Source organism: Muscardinus avellanarius (genome assembly GCF_963383645.1).
Source record: "Muscardinus avellanarius genome assembly, chromosome: 7".
Lineage (NCBI taxonomy): Eukaryota > Metazoa > Chordata > Mammalia > Rodentia > Gliridae > Muscardinus > Muscardinus avellanarius.
This window is the reverse complement of record NC_137793.1, coordinates 119,228,247-119,254,191: the sequence shown is the minus strand read 5'-3', so window position 1 is coordinate 119,254,191 and position 25,945 is coordinate 119,228,247. Positions and strand designations below refer to the sequence as shown.

At 46.3% G+C, this 25,945-nt stretch overlaps 1 protein-coding gene across 1 annotated transcript in view; it reads right to left on the bottom strand.

The window, feature by feature from the left end:
* The window catches only part of RGS5 (regulator of G protein signaling 5), a gene marked incomplete at both ends in the record, with an annotated part of 35,675 nt that extends 10,323 nt beyond the window's left edge, over window positions 1–25,352 (bottom strand). The window contains 2 exons of the mRNA XM_080698467.1: window positions 5,531–5,650; window positions 25,309–25,352. Of these exons, the coding sequence (XP_080554593.1) occupies window positions 5,531–5,650; window positions 25,309–25,352 (164 nt within the window). The remainder of the gene's footprint in view (window positions 1–5,530; window positions 5,651–25,308) is intronic.
* Between the last annotated feature and the right edge of the window lie 593 nt (window positions 25,353–25,945).

Sequence of the window (25,945 nt, the reverse complement as noted above, 5' to 3'; positions counted from 1 at the left end):
TTGTCTGTTGGATGGAAAATCTTGTTTCTCTGGTTCTGGTGTGTGTTACCTATTTCTTCTTTGAAGTTAATCTCTTTGAGTATTTTCTCTAGCGCTGGTTTTGAAGACATAAATTCCTTCAGTTTCTGTTTGTCATGGAAGCTTCTTATTTCCCCATCTATTTTGATAGAAATTTTTGCTGGGTAGGAAAATTTTGGCTGGAAGTTGTTTTCTTTCAGAGTTTGGAATATGTTACTCCAAGCCCTTCTGGCTCTCTTGACTTGGTTTGGGAAGTCTGGAGTGAGTCTAATTGGTTTGCCTCTGAATGCCACTTGGCCCTTTGTTTTTGTTGCCTTTAAGATTCTCTGTTTGGCTTCCACATTGGTCATTTTGACAATTATGTGGCGTGGGGATCCTCTTCTCTGATCCTGTCTAAAGGGAGTTCTATAAGTTTCTTGGATCTGTGTACTGACCTCTTGCTCTATGTTTGGAAATTTTTCTGCTATTACTTCCTTGAAGAGATTGGTGATCCCTTTGGTTTCACCTTCTTTTCCCTCCTCTATTCCAATTATTCTTAGCTCTCTTAAACTGGGCCCATATTTCTTCAATGTCAGATTCCTGCTGTTGGATATTTTTTTCTAAATTAGAAACTATGTGTTCATTTTTGGAGTGCTCATCTTCTAAGAGCGAGATTCTATTCTCCATGTGGTATAATTGGTTGTTTGTACTTTGAATTGAGACCTTTACTTCATTAATGGCATCCTTTATCTCTTTTTGGCTCTCTCTGAATTCTTTTCGAAACACCTCTATTATTTCTAAAGTTATTTTCCTGATTTGATCTTCTAGAAATCTCTGAATTTCTGTGTTATCAGGTTCTGATGTTGTGGGGTTGTGGGCATTCCTTGCTCCATTGTTATTCCTCTTTCCTATGATTTCGGAAGTTTGTGCCTTCTCTGGGTTCTTCCCTTGGGTCACTATGACTTCACTTAAGGTGCTCTGGATCTCGAGTCTGTGGTATCTCAGTCCCCACTACTCCTTTACTAGGTTGTATCGCAGAGTCTCAGACCCTTGGAGTCAATTGAGGCTGCTTTAGACCATGGAGGGTGCCAGGTTGGGCGTTCTCCTATGGTGTGATATCTCTGCCACCGCCACTCCCCCACTGGGTCAAGTGCCTGAGAGTACAGTACTGGGATTTCTCCTCTAGGGGCCGCAATTTGACTCACTGTTGTTGAGTGCGCTGATGGAGCTGTAGTGGACTCGTTGGGTTCGCTGCTGCTGCTGCCGGTGGCAATATGGCGCCGTTGCCACACCCTTGGCCATGAGGCTGGCGTATTTTTCTCTGGTTTTGAGCTCCTGCAGCACACATCCCTGCAGGGTGTGCTGAGCCCAGCCCCTGGGAGCTTTAGATGCTCCCTGCGCCGAGAAATCTGCCGAATTCCTTCCGGCTGATCTGCAGTGGCTAACCTTGGCTCGATGTCCGCCGCTCCTCTCTGGAGCCTGGTGGGCTGTTGAGTGCGTTGGTCTGGAGCCGTCCGGTGAACTCGCCGCTGCCACCAGCAGTATGGCACTGCTGCCACGTACTCGGCCGTGAGGCGGGCGTATCTCCTCTGTGTCTCTGAGCTCCGTTCTGAGTCCCCCTCCTCTCTGGGGCCTGGTGCTGCAAGGAAAGATGGCGCCTGCCACTTTGCGCCACGGCTCTGGCTGCAGCACTGCGGTCTGATTTCTTTCTGGTGTCTCGTTTTCCAGCCCTCTTTTTCTCTGTCCCTTGTAATTACATTTCTTGTTTCTCTGCTGATGGTGTTTTCTGGCTATGTAAGGCGCTGATTTTGTGGTAATAGAGATTGGTTGTTAGCGGGGCTTGTAAACCCTGCTTTTCTCTATCGCCATCTTCCCGGAAGTTCATGGTGGGTGTTTTCTATCCATATCCTGCCCATGGTGTATGTACCACTGTTAGCTATGGGATATGAGACACATAAATGTCCAAGGACTTGGGATTGGTGATGAGCAGAAGCACTGGGGCACCTTAGCAGATGTGTTTCTGATTCTCAAGTGAATGAGTGGCAGTTCACTTCCCTTTCCTGTTGGTGAAAGACATGTGCCACCCAAAGCTTCGATTTCAAAGGCTAGTGAGCCATCACTACACCTGCTGGCAGCTCTGACGGACTCGCACTCACGGAGCCTCGGGGAAGAGTACTCCCATCTGAGCCCTGGTGGCTGGATGTTGTAGGTATGGTTCCGTTTGGGCTTGTTTGTGGTCGATGTAGTGCTGGGCACATATGTAGGCATGTTCTAACACATCCTTGCTTTTGGCAAGGAAATTGAACCTTCAGTCCTACAATGACTTTGGCAAATGTCCCAGACCCTAAAGCACATTCTGCTCTCGGCAGCCTCATGTCTACAACGCACAATAACCTTGGCACCTGAGTGTGCCATAGATTTGCAAAAATGCCACTTCCAATGCCATATATGAACCAAAAATTGCACATGGATCCTTGGTCCTCACAACAAACCCACTTTGTATTGGCAAGGTGAGAGGATGGGTGAGTCCACAGTCTGTAACTTCTCCTTGTGAGCAGGTGAGCACTGTGTGTGTGTGTGTGTGTGTGTGTGTGTGTGTAGAGTTGTAGAGCTCTAGAGTGGCAGACACAATAGCAGCAACAAAATGTTGCTGGAAATTGATGACTCTGGTGGAAAGGGGGGCATTTAGAATAACGTAAAGAAATACTGTAAGGATATCTGCCCTTATATTTTGCAATTATCGCCATGATGTCAGTCATTACAAACTAATACATGTGATGCACTGATTTTGTTTATGGCTTGTCAGCAGCGGAGCCTGGAGGAAGCTGGCTCCTGTAGGTGGGCAGCAGTGGGAGCACACGATGAGCAGGGGGGAGTGCACCGAACAAAGGCAGAACAACAGAGCGGAGAAGCTTTGACAGGAGGCTGCATGGCAGTGAACCCAGGACCAGGCCTGGAGATGGCAGCTCTGCAGGGAAGGCGAGGCCTTGGCCCAACCAGAGGGAGGGAGAAAATGCTAGGAGCAATGAGTGTGGATGCCCTTAGAATTAGCCAGTGACAGTGGGAAGGTATATGAGATGAAAGGACAAGGGCTACAGAATATTTTTCAGGTGGAATACGGGTGCTTGTTTGCTTCTAGTAGAACATCTAAAAGAAAAAGGAGCAGCTAAGAATACTAAAGTGGGAGCGGAAGCTGGCTCTGGGTTAGGGACATAGGCAGCTTGCTTCTATTTTCCTCCATGGTCTAATTTGTTAGTCAAATGAGAATTTTAAAAATGTTTAAAAATAGAAGATATGCTTCCTAAGAAAGGAATTCTACTGATGTCAGTAGCTCAAAGAAGAGTAGAGGGGTTAAAAATATCAGTCAAAAGGTGGTTTCTTATTTCCTCTAAGAGAACATGGGCCAAAAAATACAGATAAATCTTAAAGAGGAGAGAAGAGAGCTCAGTGGTGCTCACGCAAAACAGTGTTTCCTTGTCAGGAAAATTCACATGAATTTGGAAGAGTGGGACTCTTCTGGTGCCACTGCTGAGATGTAGCAGACATCTTTAGGGAGAGGGAAGAAATTTTCCAAAACAACTCAGTCTCCTGGAAGAAAGGGGTGGAAGACAAGAGAAGCGAGTTCACTGATATCCAGTGAGCATCAGCCTCTCCCCAAACAGCGTCTCTCTGAATTCCTCAGGCCAAATAGTTGAAGTGCCTCTGTGGGGCACTAGAGAATCAAATCGGGAAGCATAGTGCTATAACTTTAAAAATGAATTTCAGCAGATCAATAATTGCCACATCGTTTACTTCAAAGTAGTCCTTTTGATCTGTCCCTGCTGTGGAATGTGGTTCTTGTCCTCCACTAGAGCTAGGAGCTGCTGCTCCATACTGCATGAGCTTCCCTTCTGTAAATGCAGAAAGCTCAGCTGCGCTTCCTGTTTGAGATGACTCTGAAGTAATAAAGGAGAAGGGAAGTATCTACTTAGACGGATGGGAAATGACTGAACAAAGAACAACCCCTGTCTATGTTTCCGAGCCATCCAGCTATATTAAGGTGGAAGTCATTTGGACAAAAGATGGGTTGCCCAATTGATACAAATGTTAAATTTTAAAAAGAAATGAAGGTTGCCAGGCCTGGTGGCACACGCTTGTAATCCCAGCATTTGGGAGGCTGAGACCGGAGGATCACGGTTCACAGACAGCCTCAGGAACTTAGTGGGGCTCTCCGTAACTTAGTGAGACCCTGTTTCAAAATAAAGAATAAAAATCAGGGTAAGGGGTGTAGCTCGGAGGTCAAATGCCCCTGGGTTTCATCCCCAGACTCGCAAAATAAATAAATAAATGAATGAATAAATAAATAAATAAATAAATAATAAAAAGAAATAAAAAGAAATGAAGGTTAAAAGGGATTCCTATATTTTTACCATACTTTTGTGATCTGGAAGCCTGTAAGCTTCAGAGTGAAAAAGTTTGAATGCCTTTGACTTTTCCTCTTCCCTCTAACTTTCTTTACTCCCGCGGATGTATCTGGCTTACAGGGAGGTGAGGCATGTGTCTGTCTAGGCAACGATGCTATAGGAAGAGGGGAACGCTGGTCTGCATCCTGTGAAAGCTGGGGCCATTGCCTGGATCGTGACTCTTCAGAGCTATAGCTCCCTAGTACGACTCAAATGAGGAAGGATGGACTGGCAGAGCTGGGTACAGGGCAACAATGAGAGAGAGGACTACAGAAAATCTCAGGAATATTAATTCATGGATTAGACAAATACTTGGTGTGCATCAAACAGAAATAGCTCACTAGGTATTCATCCTATGAGGGACAGTCTTCTGTGCCTCAGGGATGGTGGAGGAGAAACCTCCTGGGCAGCTTCTTGGGGAAGTGTTCTGGCTTGCATCTGCCCCGCTGTAGTGGCCCTGCCTAGCTCCTCAGGAGGTGGGCGGGAGCTTGTGAATGAATGGATCACACCAAGCAGCCATGAGCAGGTGTTTCTGCCGCACTTGTGTGGGGTAAGGGACTGAGCAGGTAGCCACTGCCACTTTATAAAGTTCAGTTTCCTTTCCAAAGACAAGGGCTGAGGCCGGGCGTGGTGGCACACTCTTGTAATCCTCGCACTTGGGAGGCTGAGACAGGAGGTTCGCACAGGTTCAAAGCCAGCCTCAGCTACTAAGTGAGGCTCTCAGCAACTTAGTGAGACCCTGTTTCCAAATAAAACATAAAATAGGTCTGGGAGTATAGCCCGGAGGTAGAAAGCCTCTGGGTTCCACCCCCAGTACTACCAAAAAAAAAAAATTTCAAAGTCAAGGGTTGTACGTGTGTGTGTGTGTGTGTGTGTGTGTGTGTGTGTGTGTTCCGCCAGTAGCCAATATCATGCTTCAGAAATGTGATGGTGGGGGGAAAGGCTTATTTACAAACCAACTCTCTGAGGGCTCTTAGGACCCCCAGTGAATGATTAAAGGGGCAGGTCTACAGCTGAGGGTCTATGGTGCCAGACACTTGCAGAAGCCCTCGTCTGGAGGGAAGTGGGTAGAACCCATACTCGCGACTCACTTCAGGACCTTGGCTGGCTTCTCAGGCTTCTCCTGCTTCTCATTGTATGGAATGACAAGGTCACCAGCTGAGTCTGGCTTCTGAAGGAGAATTCCCAACTTGATCTTAATCTCCTTGGCCCTGAAAGAAGAAATACATGCAGGGAAGCAAGAATGTCACCTGAGTGTACGAGTCTAAACAACAGATTTCTTTCTGCCTCTGAGTTCAGTTTTTCATTCCTTTTTTGCAGAAAGAATACCAATGCAGAAATTCTAACAATTAGTATGTATCAAGCTCTTATTATGACCCTGGTTGATTTGTATGATCACATTTTAATGTTAATTGCTGTATATGTTCTCTCACTTACCGTATAGCAAACTTTATAGTATTATTCCCACTGTGTTGATGAAGACAGTAAATAACAGGAGTTTAGATAAATTGATTAGAACAACCTGGCAAGATTGTGTGGCGCCAAGCTGTCTGTCTCTAGGATTCACAGGTATAACTGCTGCATGGTCCACTAGGCTTTTGAGAACTCTGTCCCCAGCTACTAAGGAGATGTATGACATTTGAAATTTTTAATTATTTACTGCAAGACCCTGGTTCCTTTTTTTTTGCAAAATGGTGGAATTGACCTAGGTTTTGGGGGGGCAGAGAGAAGGGCGTGTGTGGGTGGTTCAGGGGATGCTGAAGCAGCAGTACTGTTTGAGTGAGGCAGGACAGGCAGAGTAGAAGCCATGTAGGCAGAGACCGGTCTCCTCGGTCTCTTCCTGAGGAAGGGAGGGACCATGTGCGATCTCTGCACAGCAGCTCACCTGACATCTTCAAAGATGTCTTCATGGGTGGAGGAGACCTTCTGTCTTAGGCACTCAGTATGTTTCAAATTTCCCCATAAGAACCCTATGTATAAGTGGTAGGTAAATTCTCAAGACACCCACAAAAGTCTTCTAAAATCAGCACCTAGTGCTGTTTTGTCTATATCACTTTTTAAATAGGTAGCTTGGGTGAGGGATATCTAGAAATCAACCACTGTTTATAACATCATCTTCAAACAGCCATGTTCCCTCTTCTCAAAGCAGACAAGTATGAGAAAGCCCAGGCTGCTCTCTCCCTGATGCTGTACTGGAGATGTCAGGGAGGGAGGAGCAGGACTTTGGAAAGCTCTTCCTTCTGTGTCTTCAACTCCTGGGCCAGAACAAGTTCAAGAGGTGACATTAAAAAGTTACTGTGTAAGCCGGGCATGGTGGCACACGCTTGTAATCCCAGCATTTGGGAGGCTGAGACTGGAGGATGGCAGTTCACAGACAGCCTCAGCTACTTAGTGAGGCCCTCTTCAACTCAGTGAGACCCGGTTTCAAAATAAAGAATAAAAAATAAGGCAGAGGGTGTAGCTCGGAGGTCGAATACCCCTAGGTTCCATCCCCAGATCCATACACACACACACACACACACACACACACACACACACACACACACAAAGTTAGTGTGCAAGTTGGAAAGTCCAATCAAGTCAAATAGGGCCTTGGGGCCTGAAGAGAATGGAGTGTCTGCATCTGTGCACTAATTCAAGGCCAAAGAGTTGACAGGCTAAAGTTCAAACCACCCCAAACAGTCCCTCTCTTCACAGGAAGCCCGGTGTACAGTCCCTCTCTTCACAGGAAGCCCGGTGTTGCCTTGAGAATCCCAGGAGCACTCCTTCACCCGCTCACCCTTTCTTCCCATGTTAGCTACGCACACACAAATGTGAAAGCAAAACAAACCACATGGAAACCAAAACAAGGCTTGAACTTACCGATTTCCCCTTTAAGATAAATGTGAACATATCTGGCACTAACTCAATGTCAAAAACAACCCTATCTGGGGAAGAAAACTGGCTAATTTGTTTACGATTTTGTGCTGGATCTGGCTCTGTTTGGCTGCCCACTGGGCTCTTTTTCCTGACAACATTACATTCATGCTTGTTACAGGAAACAATTTTCACATCCTTTCATCCCCCTCTCCTCTCCGCTCCTTATCCTTTTGTTTTACAAAGCAAACTTGTTTTGAAATAAAATCGATTGAAACTGTCTATGAGAGTTTAATTAAGGGCTCAGAGGAGGTGCTGCCTCTCGAGATGACTCACAGGCGCTTTCCCTGAGAAGAGTTTGCATGATGCCAGGCTCCAGTGGTTTGACCTGCTCCCAGTGGGGACGCGGGCCTGGGAATCAGACTCAGAGGACCCCGGGGCTGCCGTAGTACTTCCTGCTGGAGGGCGATGAGAGGGTTCGCTGAAGGTACTTATGTGGGGAAAGGCAGCACAAGCAGTCACTATGAACAGAAGCACATTGGCTTCTTAGAAATACAACATAATTCAAGCAAAGTTTACTAGAACCAGCCACATGATGAGCCCACAGAAGGTGTTTTTCCCATTTCAGAAGTGGCCCCAGCCTTGGAGACATATCACATGTTTGCACTACACATAATTAACAGGTGTCAGTCCGATCTGAAAGAGTGGGTGGGAAATAATAACAAAGCCTGGACAGTAGCTTCAGGGAATTCCGATGTGCTGACGTGAAGAACTCCAGCAGCACCATGCACTCTAATGCCTCTCTCTCTCTCTCTCTCTCTCTCTCTCTCTCTCTCTCTCTCTCTCTCTCTCTCACACACACACACACACACACACAAACACACACACACACACACACACACACACACACACACATTTGAGTATTGTCTGTCTCTACTGTGGGTGTCAGGTACCCAAGACCAGGGTCAATATTTATTTTGCTCACAGTTACAGCCTCAGCACAGCCTAGGCACTTGAAAAGCATTCACTAAAGCTTTGCCATTTAAATGGATGAATGAATGGGTGAATGAATGAATGAATGAATGGATGAAAGAAGAAGGTGTCTGGTGGAGTTACAACACAACTTGGAGTATTTTGGGATGGGACAGATGAAGTATTGGGATGTGACATGGAGTGAGTCCTTGAGAACTAGAGGATTCCACTAAGCAAAGATAGGTGTAAAGACCATAAAATAACTGAATTCCGTTTCCATCCTTCAAAGAAGTTGGAAACAGGCAAGTGGAGGGGCCAGAGGTGTAGCTCAGCAGTAGAGGGATTGCTAGCCTGTGCAAGGACCTGGGCATGATCCCCTGCACTTCAAGAGGAAAAAAGGAAAAAGAAAAAACAACAGTTTTAAAACAGATAAGCGGGGCCTGACCTGAACATACATGCATGCTCACACCTTTTAGTTGTTTTCTGATGAACAGGCAGAGAGAATAATGGAGTCACTAGAATCTGAAAATAACTAATATGAGACCATAATTCAGCAGGACTTAAACAGTGTGGCCTTGAGGCATGGAGCAGCCCTGTGATTCTGAGACATTTGGCAATCACAGGCAGGTTTATTTTAGACTCCAGATATGTCAGAAACAGTTAAGAAAGAGGAGCTGGAGGAGGACAGGAAGTATCTATCTGCAAGACCTTTCAAAACTTGCAGAAAAAGGCATTAGTCCCAGTTGGGACCACCCAGTTTAAATTCAGAGTAACTTAAAGTTGCACCATGGACGCCCCCTGCTGGTCGAGAGGAAGAATGGGCCCAAACTAGCAAAGTCACCAAGAGTGGACCCCTTCTAGGTTCCTAAGAACACCACGATGCTTGTTTCCATGTTTGTGGAAATAACAGCTCCTTTGTTGCCTCCTAAAATACAGCCAATACCCAGGGAAGGTAAATGCAAGCTTCTGCAATACTTGTTGACCACCAGTCAGAGGGATCTGAGACCAGAGGAAGAAGCAAGTTTCCCAGTGTCCCGGCCAGCTGCAGAGAGGAGCCTTGGGAAGCTGGCACAGAGGCCCCAGAGAGAGCAGAGCAAGAGAGCAGAGCGGAGGACATGGCCTCCTGCACCCCACCCACCAAGAGGGTCTCACGGGAAGGCTGCATGAGACTTGCTCACTTGGGCTTGAGATCCATGGCGTTTGTTACACACAAGAAGGCTCAGGAGAGACAGGGAGACCGGTGATCTTGAAAACCCCCAGTGAAGTAGAAGGACATACCAGTGGAAATCAGGCCAGTTATAGACCTGAAATACCAGACACCCCAGGAGCCTCTGAGGAGTCAAGGTCTCCTCTCAAGGGCAGAAGGCAGAGCTGGTGCGGGGTGGAATAAGAAACTAACACTCTGCACCTTTCCCTTCTCTGAGCCAAGTTCCTTCAGTTTGAACTACAAAAACTTCACTCACTGATTGTTCTTTGATAGTATGAAAAGTATGAAAAAGGAGCCATTTCAGGCAGTGTGACATTATGTTAAGATGCATACTCGGTTTCTTCCCTGATGTATAGAATTAACATGAGGTGCTTTATAGCAAATGACTTTATCGTTAGTTGGTATAAAGTACTCCTCAATTCCCAAACATAGAGATGTAGAGAAAAACGGTGAAGAATGCACAAGCTCTCACCAGCACAGTCTTGGCAGGGCGTCAGCAGCACTCTGTCCCAAAGACAAGCTTCACCATGAGGTGTTGGCCCACGGCGCAAGTGTCGGGCACTCATGGAAACACACAGCCCTCACAGCATCCTGACGCCCTTCAAAGTGTCCTGATACCAGCATTTCCACCGTTCAGCCCTTGCCTCAAATACCCCATGTCACCCCTTGGCTGCCAGAGCATCTGGGGCGACCTGCCATCTATCACTTCGCAGTCCACCACGGTACTTGCTCTAGACAAGCCAGCCTGATTCTTTAGGATCATGGGGACAGAAAGACCTGGCTTAGCTGGGTGCTGTGGCACCTATAATCCTTGCCACTCAGAGGACTGAGGCAGAAGGGTCACCAAAGCCCACATGTTTAAGAACAGCCTGGGCAATATGGTGAGACCTCATTTCAAAAATATAAATAAAATCTCAAATATGTAAAAACAGTGAGTGGAGTTCCTGAAGTAGGCTAGTTCAGAGAAAGGAAAATGTCAAAATGAAAGATTTTTCTCCACTGAACCACCCAGCACAGCCTTCTCCCTGCCTTGTGTAGCTTTCTTTTTGCTTACTTGTTGATTCAACAAATAAAACATATGTTTGACGAATACTGGAATACTGACATAGGCTATACACTATAATGTGTTTTAAAATCCCCTTTGAAACAAAATGACAGGCCCTCTCATGGATTTATATTTTAGTTGGGTGAGACAGACCCAGAACAAGAGTCTAGACAACGAGAAGTGTTAGCTGGTTGTAATGGCGAGTGCGCCCTGGACTAGAGGCTGCCTTCGGCACCTTCCCTAAGCAGAGACTCGCTTCTTGGTGGTGGTCAGCAGTTTTTTTAGGAAGGCCATGCTCTGGAGATTGCCCCCGTGGTGTTTTAGCTGCTCTGCCAGCCAGCAGGACCTGTGCTAGAAACTGGTTTTCTCGTGCATTAGGCAGTGGGCTCTCCAGTCACTGTGGTGACATACATTTCCTGGTGACACTAGTGTGGGACCACTGCCCACCCTGAGGTTGTAGGGGCACCGTGTCAAGGCCCCTGCACTTGTTTCCCACCTCGTTCAGCACCCAGCCATGGCTTCCGAGTTTTCTTGCTGCCTGATGCCAATTGCAAGGCTAGAATCCTATCTCCGAATACCATCCTGACTTCGTGAGCCTTTCATACATGGTGGGTCAGAGTGCCGTGAGCAGGGACTTTGAAATTATAGCATATGTATGGCACAATTGGGTCTCATTGTATGTACCAGTCTTGTTTCCACTCAGTGCTGACCCATCAATAGTCAGTCACCACCCTGCGTTCTGCTTGCCAAGCCTTCCACCCTGCCTCATGTCCGCTCCCCACCTCTGTGCACTTGGTCCCGTGTGTCTCCTCAGTGTCCCTCCTACACACAACGCCCCCCCACAACACACACCAATTTGAAACTCTTCTGCTACTGTGGGCCCAGAACAAGACACTCTTTTCAAAACCTCTGTGGTCATTCTGACCTTATCTGCTTTCTTTCTTCTCTACTGTGAAATCACAAAAGAGAGGCCTTTTTACAGCACACTGGAGGGTTTTGAATTTGCCTCACTCTTATTTTAAAAGTGAAAAGCCTGAGTTCATAGAAATTAAGAGATGTGTTCTAGTTCTCACATCTAATAAGTTACAAAGCAGGATACAGAGTGCCTTTCTTCTGCTCATTCAGGATAGCATATTTTTATGGAATTGCTCTAGTGTTTTGTGAACATAAACTGCAGTTCAACCATCTCACCAGTGAGATAGGGAGATCCTTGAGGGTAGCTCCCAGCCACTCTTCCATGGTTTCTCCAGAGCACCAAGAAAGTAGCTAAGTACTTTACAGCTGAGCTGCTAGGATGGAAGAGGGTATGGGTGTCAACGTACACTGCCTGGGTTTGTACTCCCACTCCTCCTTTCCAGCAGGATGACTGTGGAAAAGTGACTTATCTTTCAAGCCTCCATCTTCCTATGCAAAATGGTGATGCTAGAGTCTTTACCTCATGGATACACTGTGAGGCTACAAGTTGGGCATGAAGGTGTTTGGAGTAGCATTTGGTGCACAGTAGATGTTCATTGTAGTAGATGAACAGTAGCTGTTTATACCTGTTATTTTCACTGTCCCTGACATAGCATCTTGACCATAGGTGTGTGGTAATTAACAGTCATGACTGGATGGATGGGAAAATGGAAGGAATACACTCGACAAAGTCTGTGTGACCTTTGAGGCAAGCTCCTTTCAGTTCTGCACCTCAGATAATGCAGTTAGCTGTGACAGCCCAGAAGACCCTTTTCTGGCCCTTGGTTGAGAACATCTCTGTGGAGGGCAAAGAATCTGGGGACTTCCTCCTCCCTGAGCACAGCTCAGAGCCATGCTGTAATATCACCCCAGAATGTTATTTTACTTTTTAAATAACATTGTTTTCCCCAAGCAGTTTCCACTCCCCACTCAAGGATTCCTGTGGAAATGGAGACATTTCCCATGCTTTTATAGCATGTCTCTGACGTGTTCATAGCTCAGAGCAGGTCCTGGGGGTCATGGAGGACAGTGGAAGGATGGACAGGCAAGACAGAGACATTCACATCCCTTTGACCTTCAAGTTCTCATCTTGTTCAGAATACTACTGGCAGGGTTTCTGAACTTTTGGCAATTCCATTTGGAAGCCAGATAATAAACAGTGGGAAAATGGTCCTCCAGTTGAAGAAGACAGACACTTGTGGTTATTTCGAGTCCTGAGGTGGAGGGGTCAGAGGAGATTCCCCTGAGAGTTCCTCTAAAGGTCAAAGTCTCCACAGGCTTGGAGCATCTCCATGTCCTTCTGCTTTCAATTATGAAAAGAGGCTTCACAGACAAAGACTTCCTACTGTGCATAGGCCCTGCTTCTAACTCATTTCATATATCACAAAAGAAAAAGTAAAAGAGGTAATAAAAGGTACTGGAGAAGGAGAGAGGGAAAGAGGAGAAAAATCATGTCATTTGTGATCTTAATAATAAATCTTAACTTGTATTCCATCACTTAATAAAGCTGCAATTCCCAGAACTTCATGTGGCCTTGCACAAAGCATTTAGCATTTAGGGAGTAGATACAAATTCATTACCCCAAGAAGCCAGAGCACATGGCCAATGTTTATCTTTGTCAAATTACTAAAAGGGTTTGTTGAGCAAAATAATGATATAACAGTGAGGAATAAGAGTGTAGCTGCAGTGGCCAGGAATCAGACTTCAAACTGTATCTTCTTCCTCAAATGTTGCAACAGCAACTTATTGTCCCCAGGATTTCTGTTTTTGAGATCTACTTATTGATTTAACATTCATTCCTGTACTGACATACTTGTAGCACTCTAACTCAGCAGTTGCTATTCTTCATGCTCTGTACTGGATACTATGGGGATGTTTTACAAGATTAAGAAAATGTTCCTAACCTCAAGTTGCTTCTGTTTGATAAAGGAGAAAGGTAAAGAAGGTCATTTGGGAGGGATGCAACTAGGGTGTGGTAGGGAGCCCTTGTTCTGGGATCAGCACATCCGTGGTTCCACTCCATGTGGAGAATGTCATACAGTCTGGGTTTGAATATTTGACTTGTTCTCTGGTAAAATAGTTATATCGACTACATCTACCTTGTAGGATATGAAAAGAATTAAATTAGAGAGCAAGGCGTGGTGGCACACGCTTGTAATCCCAGCATTTGGGAGACTGAGACAGGAGCATCATGGTTCACGGACAGCCTCAGCTACTTAGCAGGGCCCTTTGCAACTCAGTGAGACCCTGTTTCAAAATAAACACTAAAACACATGGCTGGGGGTGTCATTCAGAGGTAGAATGTCCCTGGGTTCCACCCCCAGTACCACAAAATAAAAAATAATAAGGCTGGGGGTGTAGCTCAGAAGTAGAATGCTTCTGGGTTCCACCCCCAGTACTGCAAAAAAAAAAAAAATTAAATTAGATATCAAATGCTCAAAGTTGAATATGAGAAAAATAGGGTAAGCAGTGTTATGAACTACATGGAAGATTAAAAAACTCTGCAGAGTCCAGAGAATGGACGAATGGCTTCTCCTGAGGCAGTCCGAAAAAGGTTCCAGAAAGGTCGATACATGGGGATGCCTGCCAGGAGGAAGAGGGTATTGGTTGGATCCTGAAGTCCTCTTACTATCTTTCTGCCCACTCTCCAGGGATTCTTCCAATGATTTAATATGAAAGTTTGTATTTCCCTAAAATACTTCCTAAACATTACAAAGAAGCTTTCAAAACCCAGGCGTTTCCAGGAGTGTGAACCCTGACCAAGAAGACCTTCTGCACTCCCTTCTGGTGGGCTGAACAACAGCACTCCAGAACGGTTCATAAAGGAGAGTCCCCTTATGTGTGCAGTGTGGCTCTGGACAGATCAATCTAAAGCTACCTAAGACCCTAACAACATGCCAGAATCTTTTGGCTTTTGTCATTGCTTCACTGTAAGGGTTCTTGGCCAGAGGCCAGAGATTTGCCTGTGGCATAATAAGAAATAGACATTTTGTCTCTGCCCCCATTTTCTGGCACAGAGCTTCTAAAACATTTGTAATTTCCCAAGTGATGGGAGCTCTAATATTTGGGATTTGATCCTGCTTCCCTCCTGGAACTTCTTGGTCATTTGGAATTTTAGTAATGGGAGTGTCTCCAGCTGTAAGAAGGTGACCCTTGGCGGCTTCTGGAGAGGGCTGGTCACCAGAGTGATCAAGCCACAATTAGAAATGGGAGTGTCCAGTCTCACTGCCCACCCTCTGGGGACTAGGAGACTGGAACCCGGTGGAGATTGAGCTGGAGTCGGTCATGTCTGTGTGGCTGCTACAGTGGGATCTGGATTGTCCCCAGGCTTGGCCCCCAGTCTGGGTACTGGAACCTTTGGGGAGGGGCTGGTGAAAGGTTTTAGACATTGAGGGCCAGAACGAGGGCTCCTCCTCTTAGTCTCTCTCTTTCCCCAAGGAATGAGGTGAGCAGCTCTGCTCCACCACACCACTGCCGCGACAGGCTGACCAAAGCAACAGGGTCAGTCAATCATGGACCAGAACCTATAAAACCATGAGCAAGACCATGAGCTCTGTGGAAGGTGGCATCTAGAGCACTCGTCACGATGCCAGAAAGCTGACTAACACAGTGTGAGCATCCCTAAAGCAGAGGACCCAGAGCCTTGGGCTGGTGAAGGAGATGAGTCCTGGTTGCAGGCATGGTGATCCCAGGGAGGGAGTGGAGTCCAGCCCCTTCTGCTCCTTGCCCTTTGCATCTTTTTGCTGACTGTTCATCATCTTTTTAAATATCCTTTCTAGTAAGCCAGTAAATACTTCCCTGAGTTGTATGCTTCATTATATAAAAGTATTGAACCCGAGGTATCTGAGTGGGAGCACTGTTGTGGGACAGTGTCCTTACCTGTAGGATTTGCCCAACTCCAGATCCATTGTGGCAGAACCGAGTTGAATCATGAGCCCTGCTGTGGCTGGATGAACTGTGGCATCATAGTAACTCATGTTGCACTTAGTCCCCAGCTCACAGTGCTGACAGCAGGAGACCTCGGAGAGAGCACGGGGTCATGGCTCCCAAGGGACTGGCCCAGCTACCGGGCAAGCAGGCTCTGGGGACATGAGGCCGCCTGCCTGGCTCTCAGTATGTGGAGAGGCTGCCCGCGGTGCTCTCCAGAAGCCAGCACTGATTCTGGACTTCCAGCCTCCAGAACCAGTGGCTGAAACAAACTCGCTTCCTTTAAAAGTCACCGGGTCCCAAGTACTCTGTGATAGCAACAGTAAATAGACTAAGACAGACACCCAACTGGTGAAATTCTTGGTACGGAAAACCCACATATTTGGTGTCAGAAACAAGGTGTGTATGAGGAGAAAGAGGTAAGCAGTTTTGTTTCTTTGTTCAATATAAAATGTAAGCCATGAAAGAAGGAAATATTTCTTAAAAATCTTCCCACCAACCTATATACCTTGTTATAAAAAAAAAATTACCCACGCCCCCAGGTTCAGCCACACTTTCAGTTTTCATAAACCCTAAGAGTATTTATCTAGGTCCTAAAAAGTATCCGGAGTGCATGTGCATGAATGTGTGTGTTCAAGGGACACATTTACTCCAGGGTTGGGGGTTCAGAAGCTGCTAGACCACCAGGTCTACCTGACATGCGGTCCCAGCTCCTACTGACCCAAGTATCTCTTATAAACTGACACTGAAAATAAGTTGCCAAAACACAGGAAGCCACTCCTAAATGGAACAGCTTGCCTTTCTACACTTCTTGAATTCCACAGACAAGTGCCTCATCAAGAAACAGATGTTCAGAACAAGAAAATGCCAAAAAGTAGCAGCCAGCAGGGCCAAAATAGCTCCCGCACAGTACTGCCAACAACCAACACCTGGAGAAGAGTCCGCAAGTGCTTCACACTGCACCTCCTCTGGACTCCTGTGCACTCTGCACTCTTGGGCTCTCAGTGAGACTGTCTGTGGTGGGTGCTGTTGCGACAGGTGATTAGGAAGGAAGATGTGGAGAGTTCAGAACAATGGCCCTCTTCTCCTTTACAGCATCTCCTTTTTGAAGGAGAAAAATGGCAGGTCAAGCTGAATAGAATGCCTTGCTAAGAAACACCCTCTCTGGACTCCTAATGAGCTCTGGGACCAGAGTGATACCACAGCCCAAAGACACATGTGTAACAGTGTAGACATGTGTGCCCCTGTAATTGGGTTAACACCTACAGAGGTCCAGGCAAGGCCCAGCTTCGAATACCTTATCCACAGTCAGCTGCGTGTCCGCATCTGGATTGAACTACAGCTGCTGTGCCTGATGTGGTCCAAGCATAAGAAGCAGAATCCATAACCTTCAAAGAATTCTCAGTACTACAGGGTCCAGCCGGTGATGAATGAAACTGGTTAATCATGTGGCGGCTGGACACCCTGGGTCACCTGCTGACCAGGCACAGGGGATGGAAACTCCCTTATTGAGACAGACAAGTGTCCTGGGCAGCATCCAGGAGAGCTCTCTGTCTGTTCTAGAGGACAGAATGCCCCAGTGGGCCAAGCCCCAACAAAGGTGGCTGTGTGCCCCTGCCCTCAAGGTAGAGAGAGAGAGAGAGAGAGAGAGAGAGAGAGAGAGAGAGAGCAGAATTAACTGTGAGGAAAGCACTGGAAGCACAGCCAGCTCAGTAGGCCACAGCCCAGGGCCGTTTCCCTAGCCTGGCCTGTCCCAAGAACTGCAGAGCTCCCAGTACTGTACCTAAATGCGCATCCCCAGCTGTGGACCTATACCGCAGGCCTGTAATCCAGCCACTGTGGAGGCAAGGCACAGGAGTGCAGGTTCCAGGCCAGCCTGGGCAACTTAGTGAGAACCTGTTTCAAACTAAAAATGTTTAAAGTGTGGGGGTATGGCTTGGTGGTAGAGTGCCCCTGGGTTTAATCCTCAGTATGGAGAACTAAACAACAACAATATGCTGTGTTGTACAGATAAATTGCGAGAGAGATACGGGAAGAGGTGGCCTGTTGGTGAAGAGACTCCCTTCCAGACTCAGTGCCTGTGTCTTTTTGGATTCAGACAATCCACATACAAAAGACCATTAAGAGCATTTGGACATTTATTAGATATTTACTAGTGCTAAAGAGTTATTATTAATTTTTAGTAGAATTGTGGTTTCTAGTGTTTTATAAAGCATCGGTATGCTTTTTGAAGAACCTTATTGGTGTACTGTAATTATATATCATAGTGAGATTCAGTGTGATATCTTCATATGTGTACACACAACTCTCTTGGTATGTTTCCCTACTAGCCCCAGCACCTCCCTTTTCCTAGCTCCTCAAGCATGCTAGTCAGATTGGTAGTGATGCCCTTGGCTGTGGGCATAACACTATTTAACTTTCCTTCCTTGCACTCCTTTTCCTCCCTACTCCCTTCCACTTCTCTGTGGCCTCTCTCCTTGTTTTCGTGAGGTCTCTTTTCTTTCCTATTTTCTCTCTAGCTTTCGTGTAACAGAGGAAACTTTAAAAAAAAAAGAGAGAGAGAGAAACATTGAGGAGATAGAAAGGAAATAGGCAGATAGGGAAAAGGCCTCTGTAGAAAAAGTTAATTTACTAAGTTTCCTGAGGGGTGATGAATATCTGAAATTCCAAAGGCTCAGAGATAAGAAGGACCAGAGCTTCACAAAAGCCATCTGTTTACTAATCAACAAACTCAGGAGCCATCACCAGAGCTCAAGTCTGACACTCCTGAAAGGAGATTCTTCAAGGACTTGCAAATACCCTATGCAAATCCTGAGAACTGCTTCCCAGAATTCCTGGGATCTCAAAGTCACCCTAACCAAAAGAGGACCCACAAATGGTTGGGAACTGGACCTAGGCGATCAGCAAATAGGGCTTTTCCCTCTCGGGACCCCCCTCCCCTTTGGGGGAGCTGGTCTCTCTCGCAGGTCGTGTTAGCCCTGAGAGAAGGCAGAGTGCAACTGATGGCACGTGGCCCGGGATGCTCTCGGGTAGTGACCTGAAGGCCTTTGCTGGACATCAAGGCTGACCAGGGCCCCTAGGGGTGACCTGCACCTCTTTTCTGGCAGATCGCGTGGACTCTGGGAGAAAGTAGTTTGCAACTGACAGCACTTGGCTCGGGCAACACTCGGGTAGTGACCTAAAGGTAGCTACTGGACACCAGGGCCCTGACAGCCCCTTTAGGGTGTTCGGCCACTTTTCCCTATTTCCTTCTGGCAGATCGCGTGGACTCTGGAAGAAAGCAGGCTGCAACTGAAGGCAATTCTGCTTGGGCTACTCTCAAGTATTGTCCTGAAGGCAGCTGCTAGACCCCAGAGTTCCAGCCCCTTTGGGGTGTTCAGCCACCTTTCCCCATTCCCTGCTGCTTCCAATCAACCTTTTACTCCCCTTCCTGAGGTCTGCGGGTGTCATTCTTCACTCACCGTAGACAAGAACCCTGTAAGGAAATGCCGAGTTTCTTCTCAAAAAACTGTTTCATCTATGATGAAACTCCAGGTTTCTACTCAGGAAACCCCCTTTTTCATCTTGGGGGGCTCAGAAGAAACCCCCATTTCAACATGTTTTAAGAATTACAGATGAAATGGCAAACACTGCCATACTATCTTACAAATCCATCTGTATTATTTTTAAATGAGGTTATGGTACAGAAGGATGAAAAGAAATGTTTTATCAAAGGCACTGGCACATAATTGACTGACTGATATTTCTCTTTTTACAAAAAGAAAAGAGGATGGGATAAATTATTTAAATTTGTTTTTACTTAGAAAAACTGGTTCCTGTGTACTCCTGATTTCATTTTTTTCTAGCATCTCTCCCCATTAGACAAATATTCTCATTTACAGATGAGGAAATAAAGATCTGGGAGGGTCAGTGACTCCCCAGGTACACACAGCTAGGAATTCCTGGAGGGTGAGTTGCTGGCCCATGCTAATGTGAAGGCTGAGGTAGACTGAGTTTAAATCCTTTTCTACTCTGCATTTTCTTTTGTATTTCTACAGTCTATAATCTTGGCAGTCAGAAATAATCTTTTGTTGTCTGTTCTCTGGGTAATCCATTCTTTTGAAGCACAGTGCAGACCAGCTATTATCTGAGAATTCACTGGAACTTTAAAGATGAGAGAGAGACAGAGAGAGAGACAGAGAGACAGAGAGAGTCCTGTTATCTTCTGGCCTCCAGCCATGTTCTGGTTCCTGTTACTAATGACTGATCCTGACTGCATTAATTAACATCTAACTCCTTTACTCTCTGGCCAGCAGTTCAGACAAATGTCCTTAACACTGGCCCCAGAAGCCTAAATAAACTTTCCTAGTTTATTCCTTATCCCATGATAGTGTATACCTCTTGCTAGAGAAGGAAAAACAAATAAGATATTCTTTCAGGGTCCTTTCATAACTGAGCTTCTGGGATCTGAAAGTAGTTTAAATGGACATTCAGAGATTCAGCCTAACCCAGACTAAATGGAAGACTAGAAAGAAGCAGCTAGTTAGAACACAGAATGCAACTCAGGAACCAAGCTACAGCAGCAGCTCCACGAGAGAGAGACCAAGCTCAATGTTCCAAGGTTCAGGTCATCTTAGACACAAAGGCTTACTTCTGCAGCAAGGCCTCCCGTGAAGTCAAGAAGCACTGGAGGCTTTCCTTCCCTTGCCTTCTCCCTTAACCCTTACTTCCCATTCCTAGCCAGAATCTCTCTTTAAAGGTTAGCAACACCTGGGCTTTTCTCCCATTGTGGCCCAAAATGTCACTGCTAACATTTTTCTTCCCAATCCCCATGGAAAGCAGAGAAAACACTAGGCTGACCATGGAGCACCCCTGTCTCCAAGTACTGTAAAATCACCCATGCATTCTTTCAACAAACTACTCCTTAGGTCCTCCTAGGTGCCAAATACTGATAGCGACTTTAGTAATTCTATTCTTTAATGCACAGGGAAAACAGTCTTCCCCCCAAGCAGCTCTTGTTTCTGCAGCCAGGAGTGGAGAGACCCTTGGGAAGCTCGCAGGTGTGCTAGTTCCCTTTGTAGAACCAAAGCGGGGCCATGGCAGGGTTCATCCATACAGCAAACACTCTAGGCCTGAGTTTCTGTTTCCCAGGAATACAACTAACAGTTAAGTATCAGTTTTGGCACCTGGGTCAGGATGAAAAACTCCCCACCAACCTCAGGAGGCACGAACCAAATGGGAGGCAATAAGTATCCTGTCCAGTTGCTTGTGATAACAGCAGCAAAGACTCATTTTGAGTTCAGGATAACTCCTTTGTAAATCACAGCCCGAGTGACTGAAATGTAAATCACAGCCCACCCAAATGACTGAAATGTATGAAACTCCCTTGGAACAAAGACTCGAGGTCCTTGTCAAAACTCCACTGCGTTGGAGGACTTGGACCCTAGCTCGAGCTAGTTCCCCAATAAATTCCCTTCCTGCCTTTGCATTATTGTGTGTTGGTGGTCTCTCTCCCCCTGAGATCCTGGACTTTGGGTATAAAACCTTATGTGATGGTAGCAAAACACCTGAGACTGGGTGCTCTGTAAGGAAAGAATCTGGCAGTTCAGGGGATGGCAGGATGTGGTCTGACATCAGCTCAACTCTGGTCAGCACCACATGGTCGACAGTGTCGTGGCAGGAGGTCTTGCCAGAGAGACAAGAAGCCAGCACCACTAGTGGCCATCACCACTAGCCTGTCACAGCTTGAGCCTGTCCTGTTCCCAGAGGCCCAAGTGTTGCCCCAGGGGTCTGGTGTTGGGAGATGATGGGGCCTCGGGGAGGTGGAGCCCAATGGAAGGGTATCAGGTCATGGGGTGTGGCATGGGAGGGATTGTGGGACCCCAGCCTCTTCCTCTTTCCCTCTGCTCCTTGGTGGTAAGATGAGCAGATTGGCTCTGCCACACCCTTCTGTCATGATATGCTCATGGCATTCCAAAGCGATGGGCCAATCCATCATGGACTAGAACCTGCAAAATGATGAGCCCATAAACCTTTCCTTTTACACATTGATTATCTCAGGTCCTTTGTTAGAGTAATGGGGTGCTGACTGTCATGGTCCCACCTCTTTAAGGTTGTACACCACCTATATATGGCCATACTAAGAGAGGACCGAGCCTCTAACATGTGACTCCTTAGGAGACATACCATATCTAAGCCATACCACCAAGGGGCTATATGCAAGTCCTGCTGCCCAGGAGGCTGTGCCAAGCATGGTGTAAATCCAGAGGTTCCCCTCTTGCTTGCCTCTGAGAGCTCAAGGGGCTATCATGGATCTCCTGGCATCAGCCAAACTCGCTGGGCCCTCTGGCCTTGTGTCTGATAGGCAGCCCTGTCCCCACAGCTAGGAAGGCATCCCTTCTCCCTTCCTGTTAGTCCAGCTAGCACCGCTGTTCTTGAGGACAGTCTTAGTCTTCCCTGATGCCCTGAGGCTTTGACAGCCCCCCACCCCAGGGAGAGTCCTGTAGCATTTATTCCCCCGTGGTGCACTTCAGCCTGGAGAACAGTTTTCCTGCTCTACTTGGGCTAAGATTTTCCTGTGAGCAGAGCCTGATCTTCCACCCACATGCTCATTTATGGTTGGAAAGGCGATCCAGAGAAAGCATGAATTGTTTCATCAATAAGAACCAAAACAAGTCTTTTCTGATGATCTATCTCTAAATGGTACTAAATAGTTCAGTCACACTCTAAGTACTATGCACTTCACTACAGTACTTTTGAGTGGTTCAGTAGACTGTCAGCGAGGGTGAGTTACATATTCATAGGTGCCCAGAGGTAGTCCTTGGTCCAGACAGAGGCCCTGATGATACCAGGCCTCCTTGAAACTCCAAAAATGAGACATTTTTCAAAAGAAGTCTGAAATTCAACCCAATTGATAAGTAAGACCCTAAATTACCCAACCCTTTCCTTCTTTGCTGACGTATAAGATTCCCACCTACAGTGCAGGGTTCATTGTGTGGTGCTGCTCATATGCGTAGAGTGTCTCTTTAAATATGTAAAACCATATAAGGTCTATTTGGAGTTTTAATGAGCAACAGGTTTAAAACTCTAAGCAAATATTAAAAAAGGAGTTTCTAAAAATATTTCAAAATTGACTCTGCTCCAGTACCTTTCTAGACATTGAGAAAGGAATAATTTACAGTCTACGAGTTTCTCTTACATCAAGTAAGTCATGCATTCTTATGAAGCAGTGTTTGAGCCACTATTCAGATTGCTTCTACTACAACAAGGGTTTCACCCTTGGGTCCTTGGTGGCTGTTCATTATTTAATTCTTGTCTCCTCCCAAACGTTTAGAGAAAAATAAAACTTTATTTTTTAAAATAAAACTTAAAAAAATAGTTTTAATTGCACTTTCACTAGTCACTAAAGCCAGGTGTATTTGGCTTCACTGACACTCTGTGGGACCTGGAAGGGTCACTGAGAGCAGCTAACACAACTTCCACTTATAAGAGCAGAAGATCAAGCGAGGAGCCTGACATCACTGCCAAGGGACACACTTAGATAAAGACCCAGCCAAACCTGCTCCCAGCTCCTCCCCTGCTCCGCAAGTGACCCAGGACAGTGTGCTGGGCAGTTTTGTGAATGGGATTCTGTTTCCAGTGCAATACACAAGCTATAAAAGAACTCTTTAGCATTAGACATGGAATTGTCTTGTAATGCACTCCTGGTGCCCTAATCCACTTTATGTGAAGTGTGGACATCTTTATGTGCTGAGGCAGGCCCATGCTTCTTTGCTCAGAGAGAAGAAATGCGCAGGCAAGAGCCTGTGGTGGCGAAGGAGGGGAGCGCCCAGGTGAAGTTCAAAGTATCAGCACCATCCACGTATCAGACCCTCCCCTAGTGTACACAGCATCTCACAGCCCCATAATTCCATTCCATCAGAATGTTAATCTCAAGCAGCACTGAGGTTAGAATGGGACTCTGTTTCCAACAGCAATAGCCCATGGCAGGTGTGTGATAAAGTATGACTATTGTAGGGCCCTGCACGTACCAGTAAACTCAAAGGATGTGCTGACCTGCTAACAAGAGTTTGCTTCTCAGCCACATTTTGTTGTCTTGCATGGACAGACTTATCCTGAAGCATAAGAATTTACTTTTAACAGATTAAAAGATTCATAAAGTGAGGGGCTGGTGGTGTAGCTCAGTGGTAGAGCACCTGCCTAGTACCACACACAAAAGAGATTAATAAAGTAAGCTGATATTAATGCTGATAGTGAATCAGATATAAAACAGTAATAGAAATAACTGAAAAGATGTCTCACCCATGTGTCTCAGTAAACATTACACATATTTACAAGAACACCTAGGGTAAAATTAGTAACAATGCCAAACTTCCGGCAAGCGTTTATTGATTACTCTCTAAATGCCAAGCATGTGCGCTCTAAAGTCTGCCATTTACCAACTAGTGAGGTAGGATTTGTGCCATCCACAAGAGTATGTAGCAACTTCAAAAACCAGGTGGCTAAAGAACCCATCTAGCCAGTGAAAAGTCAAGTTGCAATTTTCATGGGGCAGAATCAGGAAAGAAATGATAGTGCATTATCTCGTATTCCAGGGACCTTGACTGCCTTTCAGCTCTTGGTTCTCTTGTCTAGTTCTCAGGCTTTGTGCAGAGGAGGGGACGGGGGGAGCAATAAGCCCTGTCCAGCGGTGAAGTCCACCCTCTCCATGTTTGTCCAGTGGGCAATGTTGGTTCCCAGTTACAATGTGACCACTACAACTTTGCTGCTAGTTTCTGACCACTACACCTTAAACATGGCTCATTTCTTTTATATGCGTCTATTTAAGTTATCTGTACTTTTGACAGAAGGCAGTAAGACCTACCCTAGGCCTCCTTTTCAATCACTAGAAGGCATTGTAGGAAACAATAGGCTACAATGATGTCCCCTTAAAAATCTTTTTGATGATTTTCCAGGATAAAAATCATTATAAAAAAAAAAAGCTTTACCTATTATAAAGAGTCAGAAACCCTAGATGGCCCACTAAACAACATGTCTCTATAGGCAAACGTCGTTGGTGCTTTTAGGGATAGAGAGCAAATGTTGCTTTTATTTCCATCAATATGGGAGATCAATCTAAATTTAATCAGCTCCATTCCTGGTAAGAGAAGAAGCATCCCTGTTGCACCAGACATGATTGTGGGGTTAATTTTCTAACAAGATATTTGCTTCTTTTCTGTTTACTTTAGGAACTCAAGATTTCTTCCAGAACTCTGTCCAGCCCAAGGACCAGCAGGAGCGGCGCCTCTGTTGTCCCTCGTATCTAAGAACACTGGTTGATGGATCATCCTCTGCCCAAGCTTTGTGTCTGTGCAGCAATGTAGCCACTTCTATTATGAAGTCAGGGTAAGAAGAAGAGGAAGAAAACCCCCTGTCTCCCTGAAGACCCCTGCCTCTCCGAGCCCCTGCACATTAGTAAAGATCGCCTCTATATAGCTCTGCTACCTGCCAGAGCTTCTGAATATTTCATATGCTCAAATTAATTTGATCCCCATAGCCAGCATGTGGAGTAGATGCTTAGTACCTCCATCTTACAGATGAGGAACTGGGATAGAGAGAGGTTGAGTAAGTGGCCCAAACTGCACAAATAGTAAGTAAGATTCATGCCCAGACAGGTTGATGTTGGCATCTATATTCATAACCATAGAGCGACTTACTCTGAATTAACGCCTATTGGTAGACCTCACCTCTGAAATGATGTTCTATGTAGTAAATGATTTGATCCTAGCTGGGACCTTTCATGATCCCTGTGCTGTCACAGATGAGAGGCAGCTCCCAGTCTACAGTCAGGCCCCGGCTCACCTGCGGGGGCATGCACGGCAATGCCTGTGCCCTCGGCACCCTTCCCTGAGAGAAGACTCATTCCCGTCTCGCACTAAAGTAGCTCTCACCTTTCCAGGCAGGAGTGCGGCAAGGCTGCCAGTCCCTTACACATGTTGGCAGGAGACTTGGCTCCTCGGCTTCAGCCAACTTCTTGACAGCAGACCAGATCTTGGAAAACTTCAGCACTGTCTGGGGCTGCTTCCCCTGAGGAGTATTTAGAGGCTCTTCCCAGCCCTCTGTGATCTTCTGACCAATCCGGAGCTGCAGGGGAATTGCAGGCTGCAGAGCACTGTGTGCAAGGCGGGGCTGCGATCCAGACAGGGGGGCTGCTGCACCACAGGGCTTTGCTGGAATCAGCGTCCCTGCTGGTTCAGGCAGGGCACCGTGGGGCCAGCACTGTGTACACGCTGTTCATGTGTGAAAGCTACATCACAGGCCAGCCTCGGTGAAGATGTAGGCTTTCTTGGGAAGCAGAGTACCTGGAGAAGCTCTGGATCTGTTAGTTATAGATTGTTAGGACTGAAGGGCTCCAGCAGATCATCCATCCCTACTCTCTTTCACGGTGCAGGAGATGTGCGTGCACTCAGAGAGATGCAGGAGTTCAGAGACAGAGTGTGTGTGCCCTACTCTCAAGACCTAAACACCTATCATATTAGTGTTTGCCGGTGAGCAGTGGCACCTGGCATGGGATGCTGGGAGCCTGCC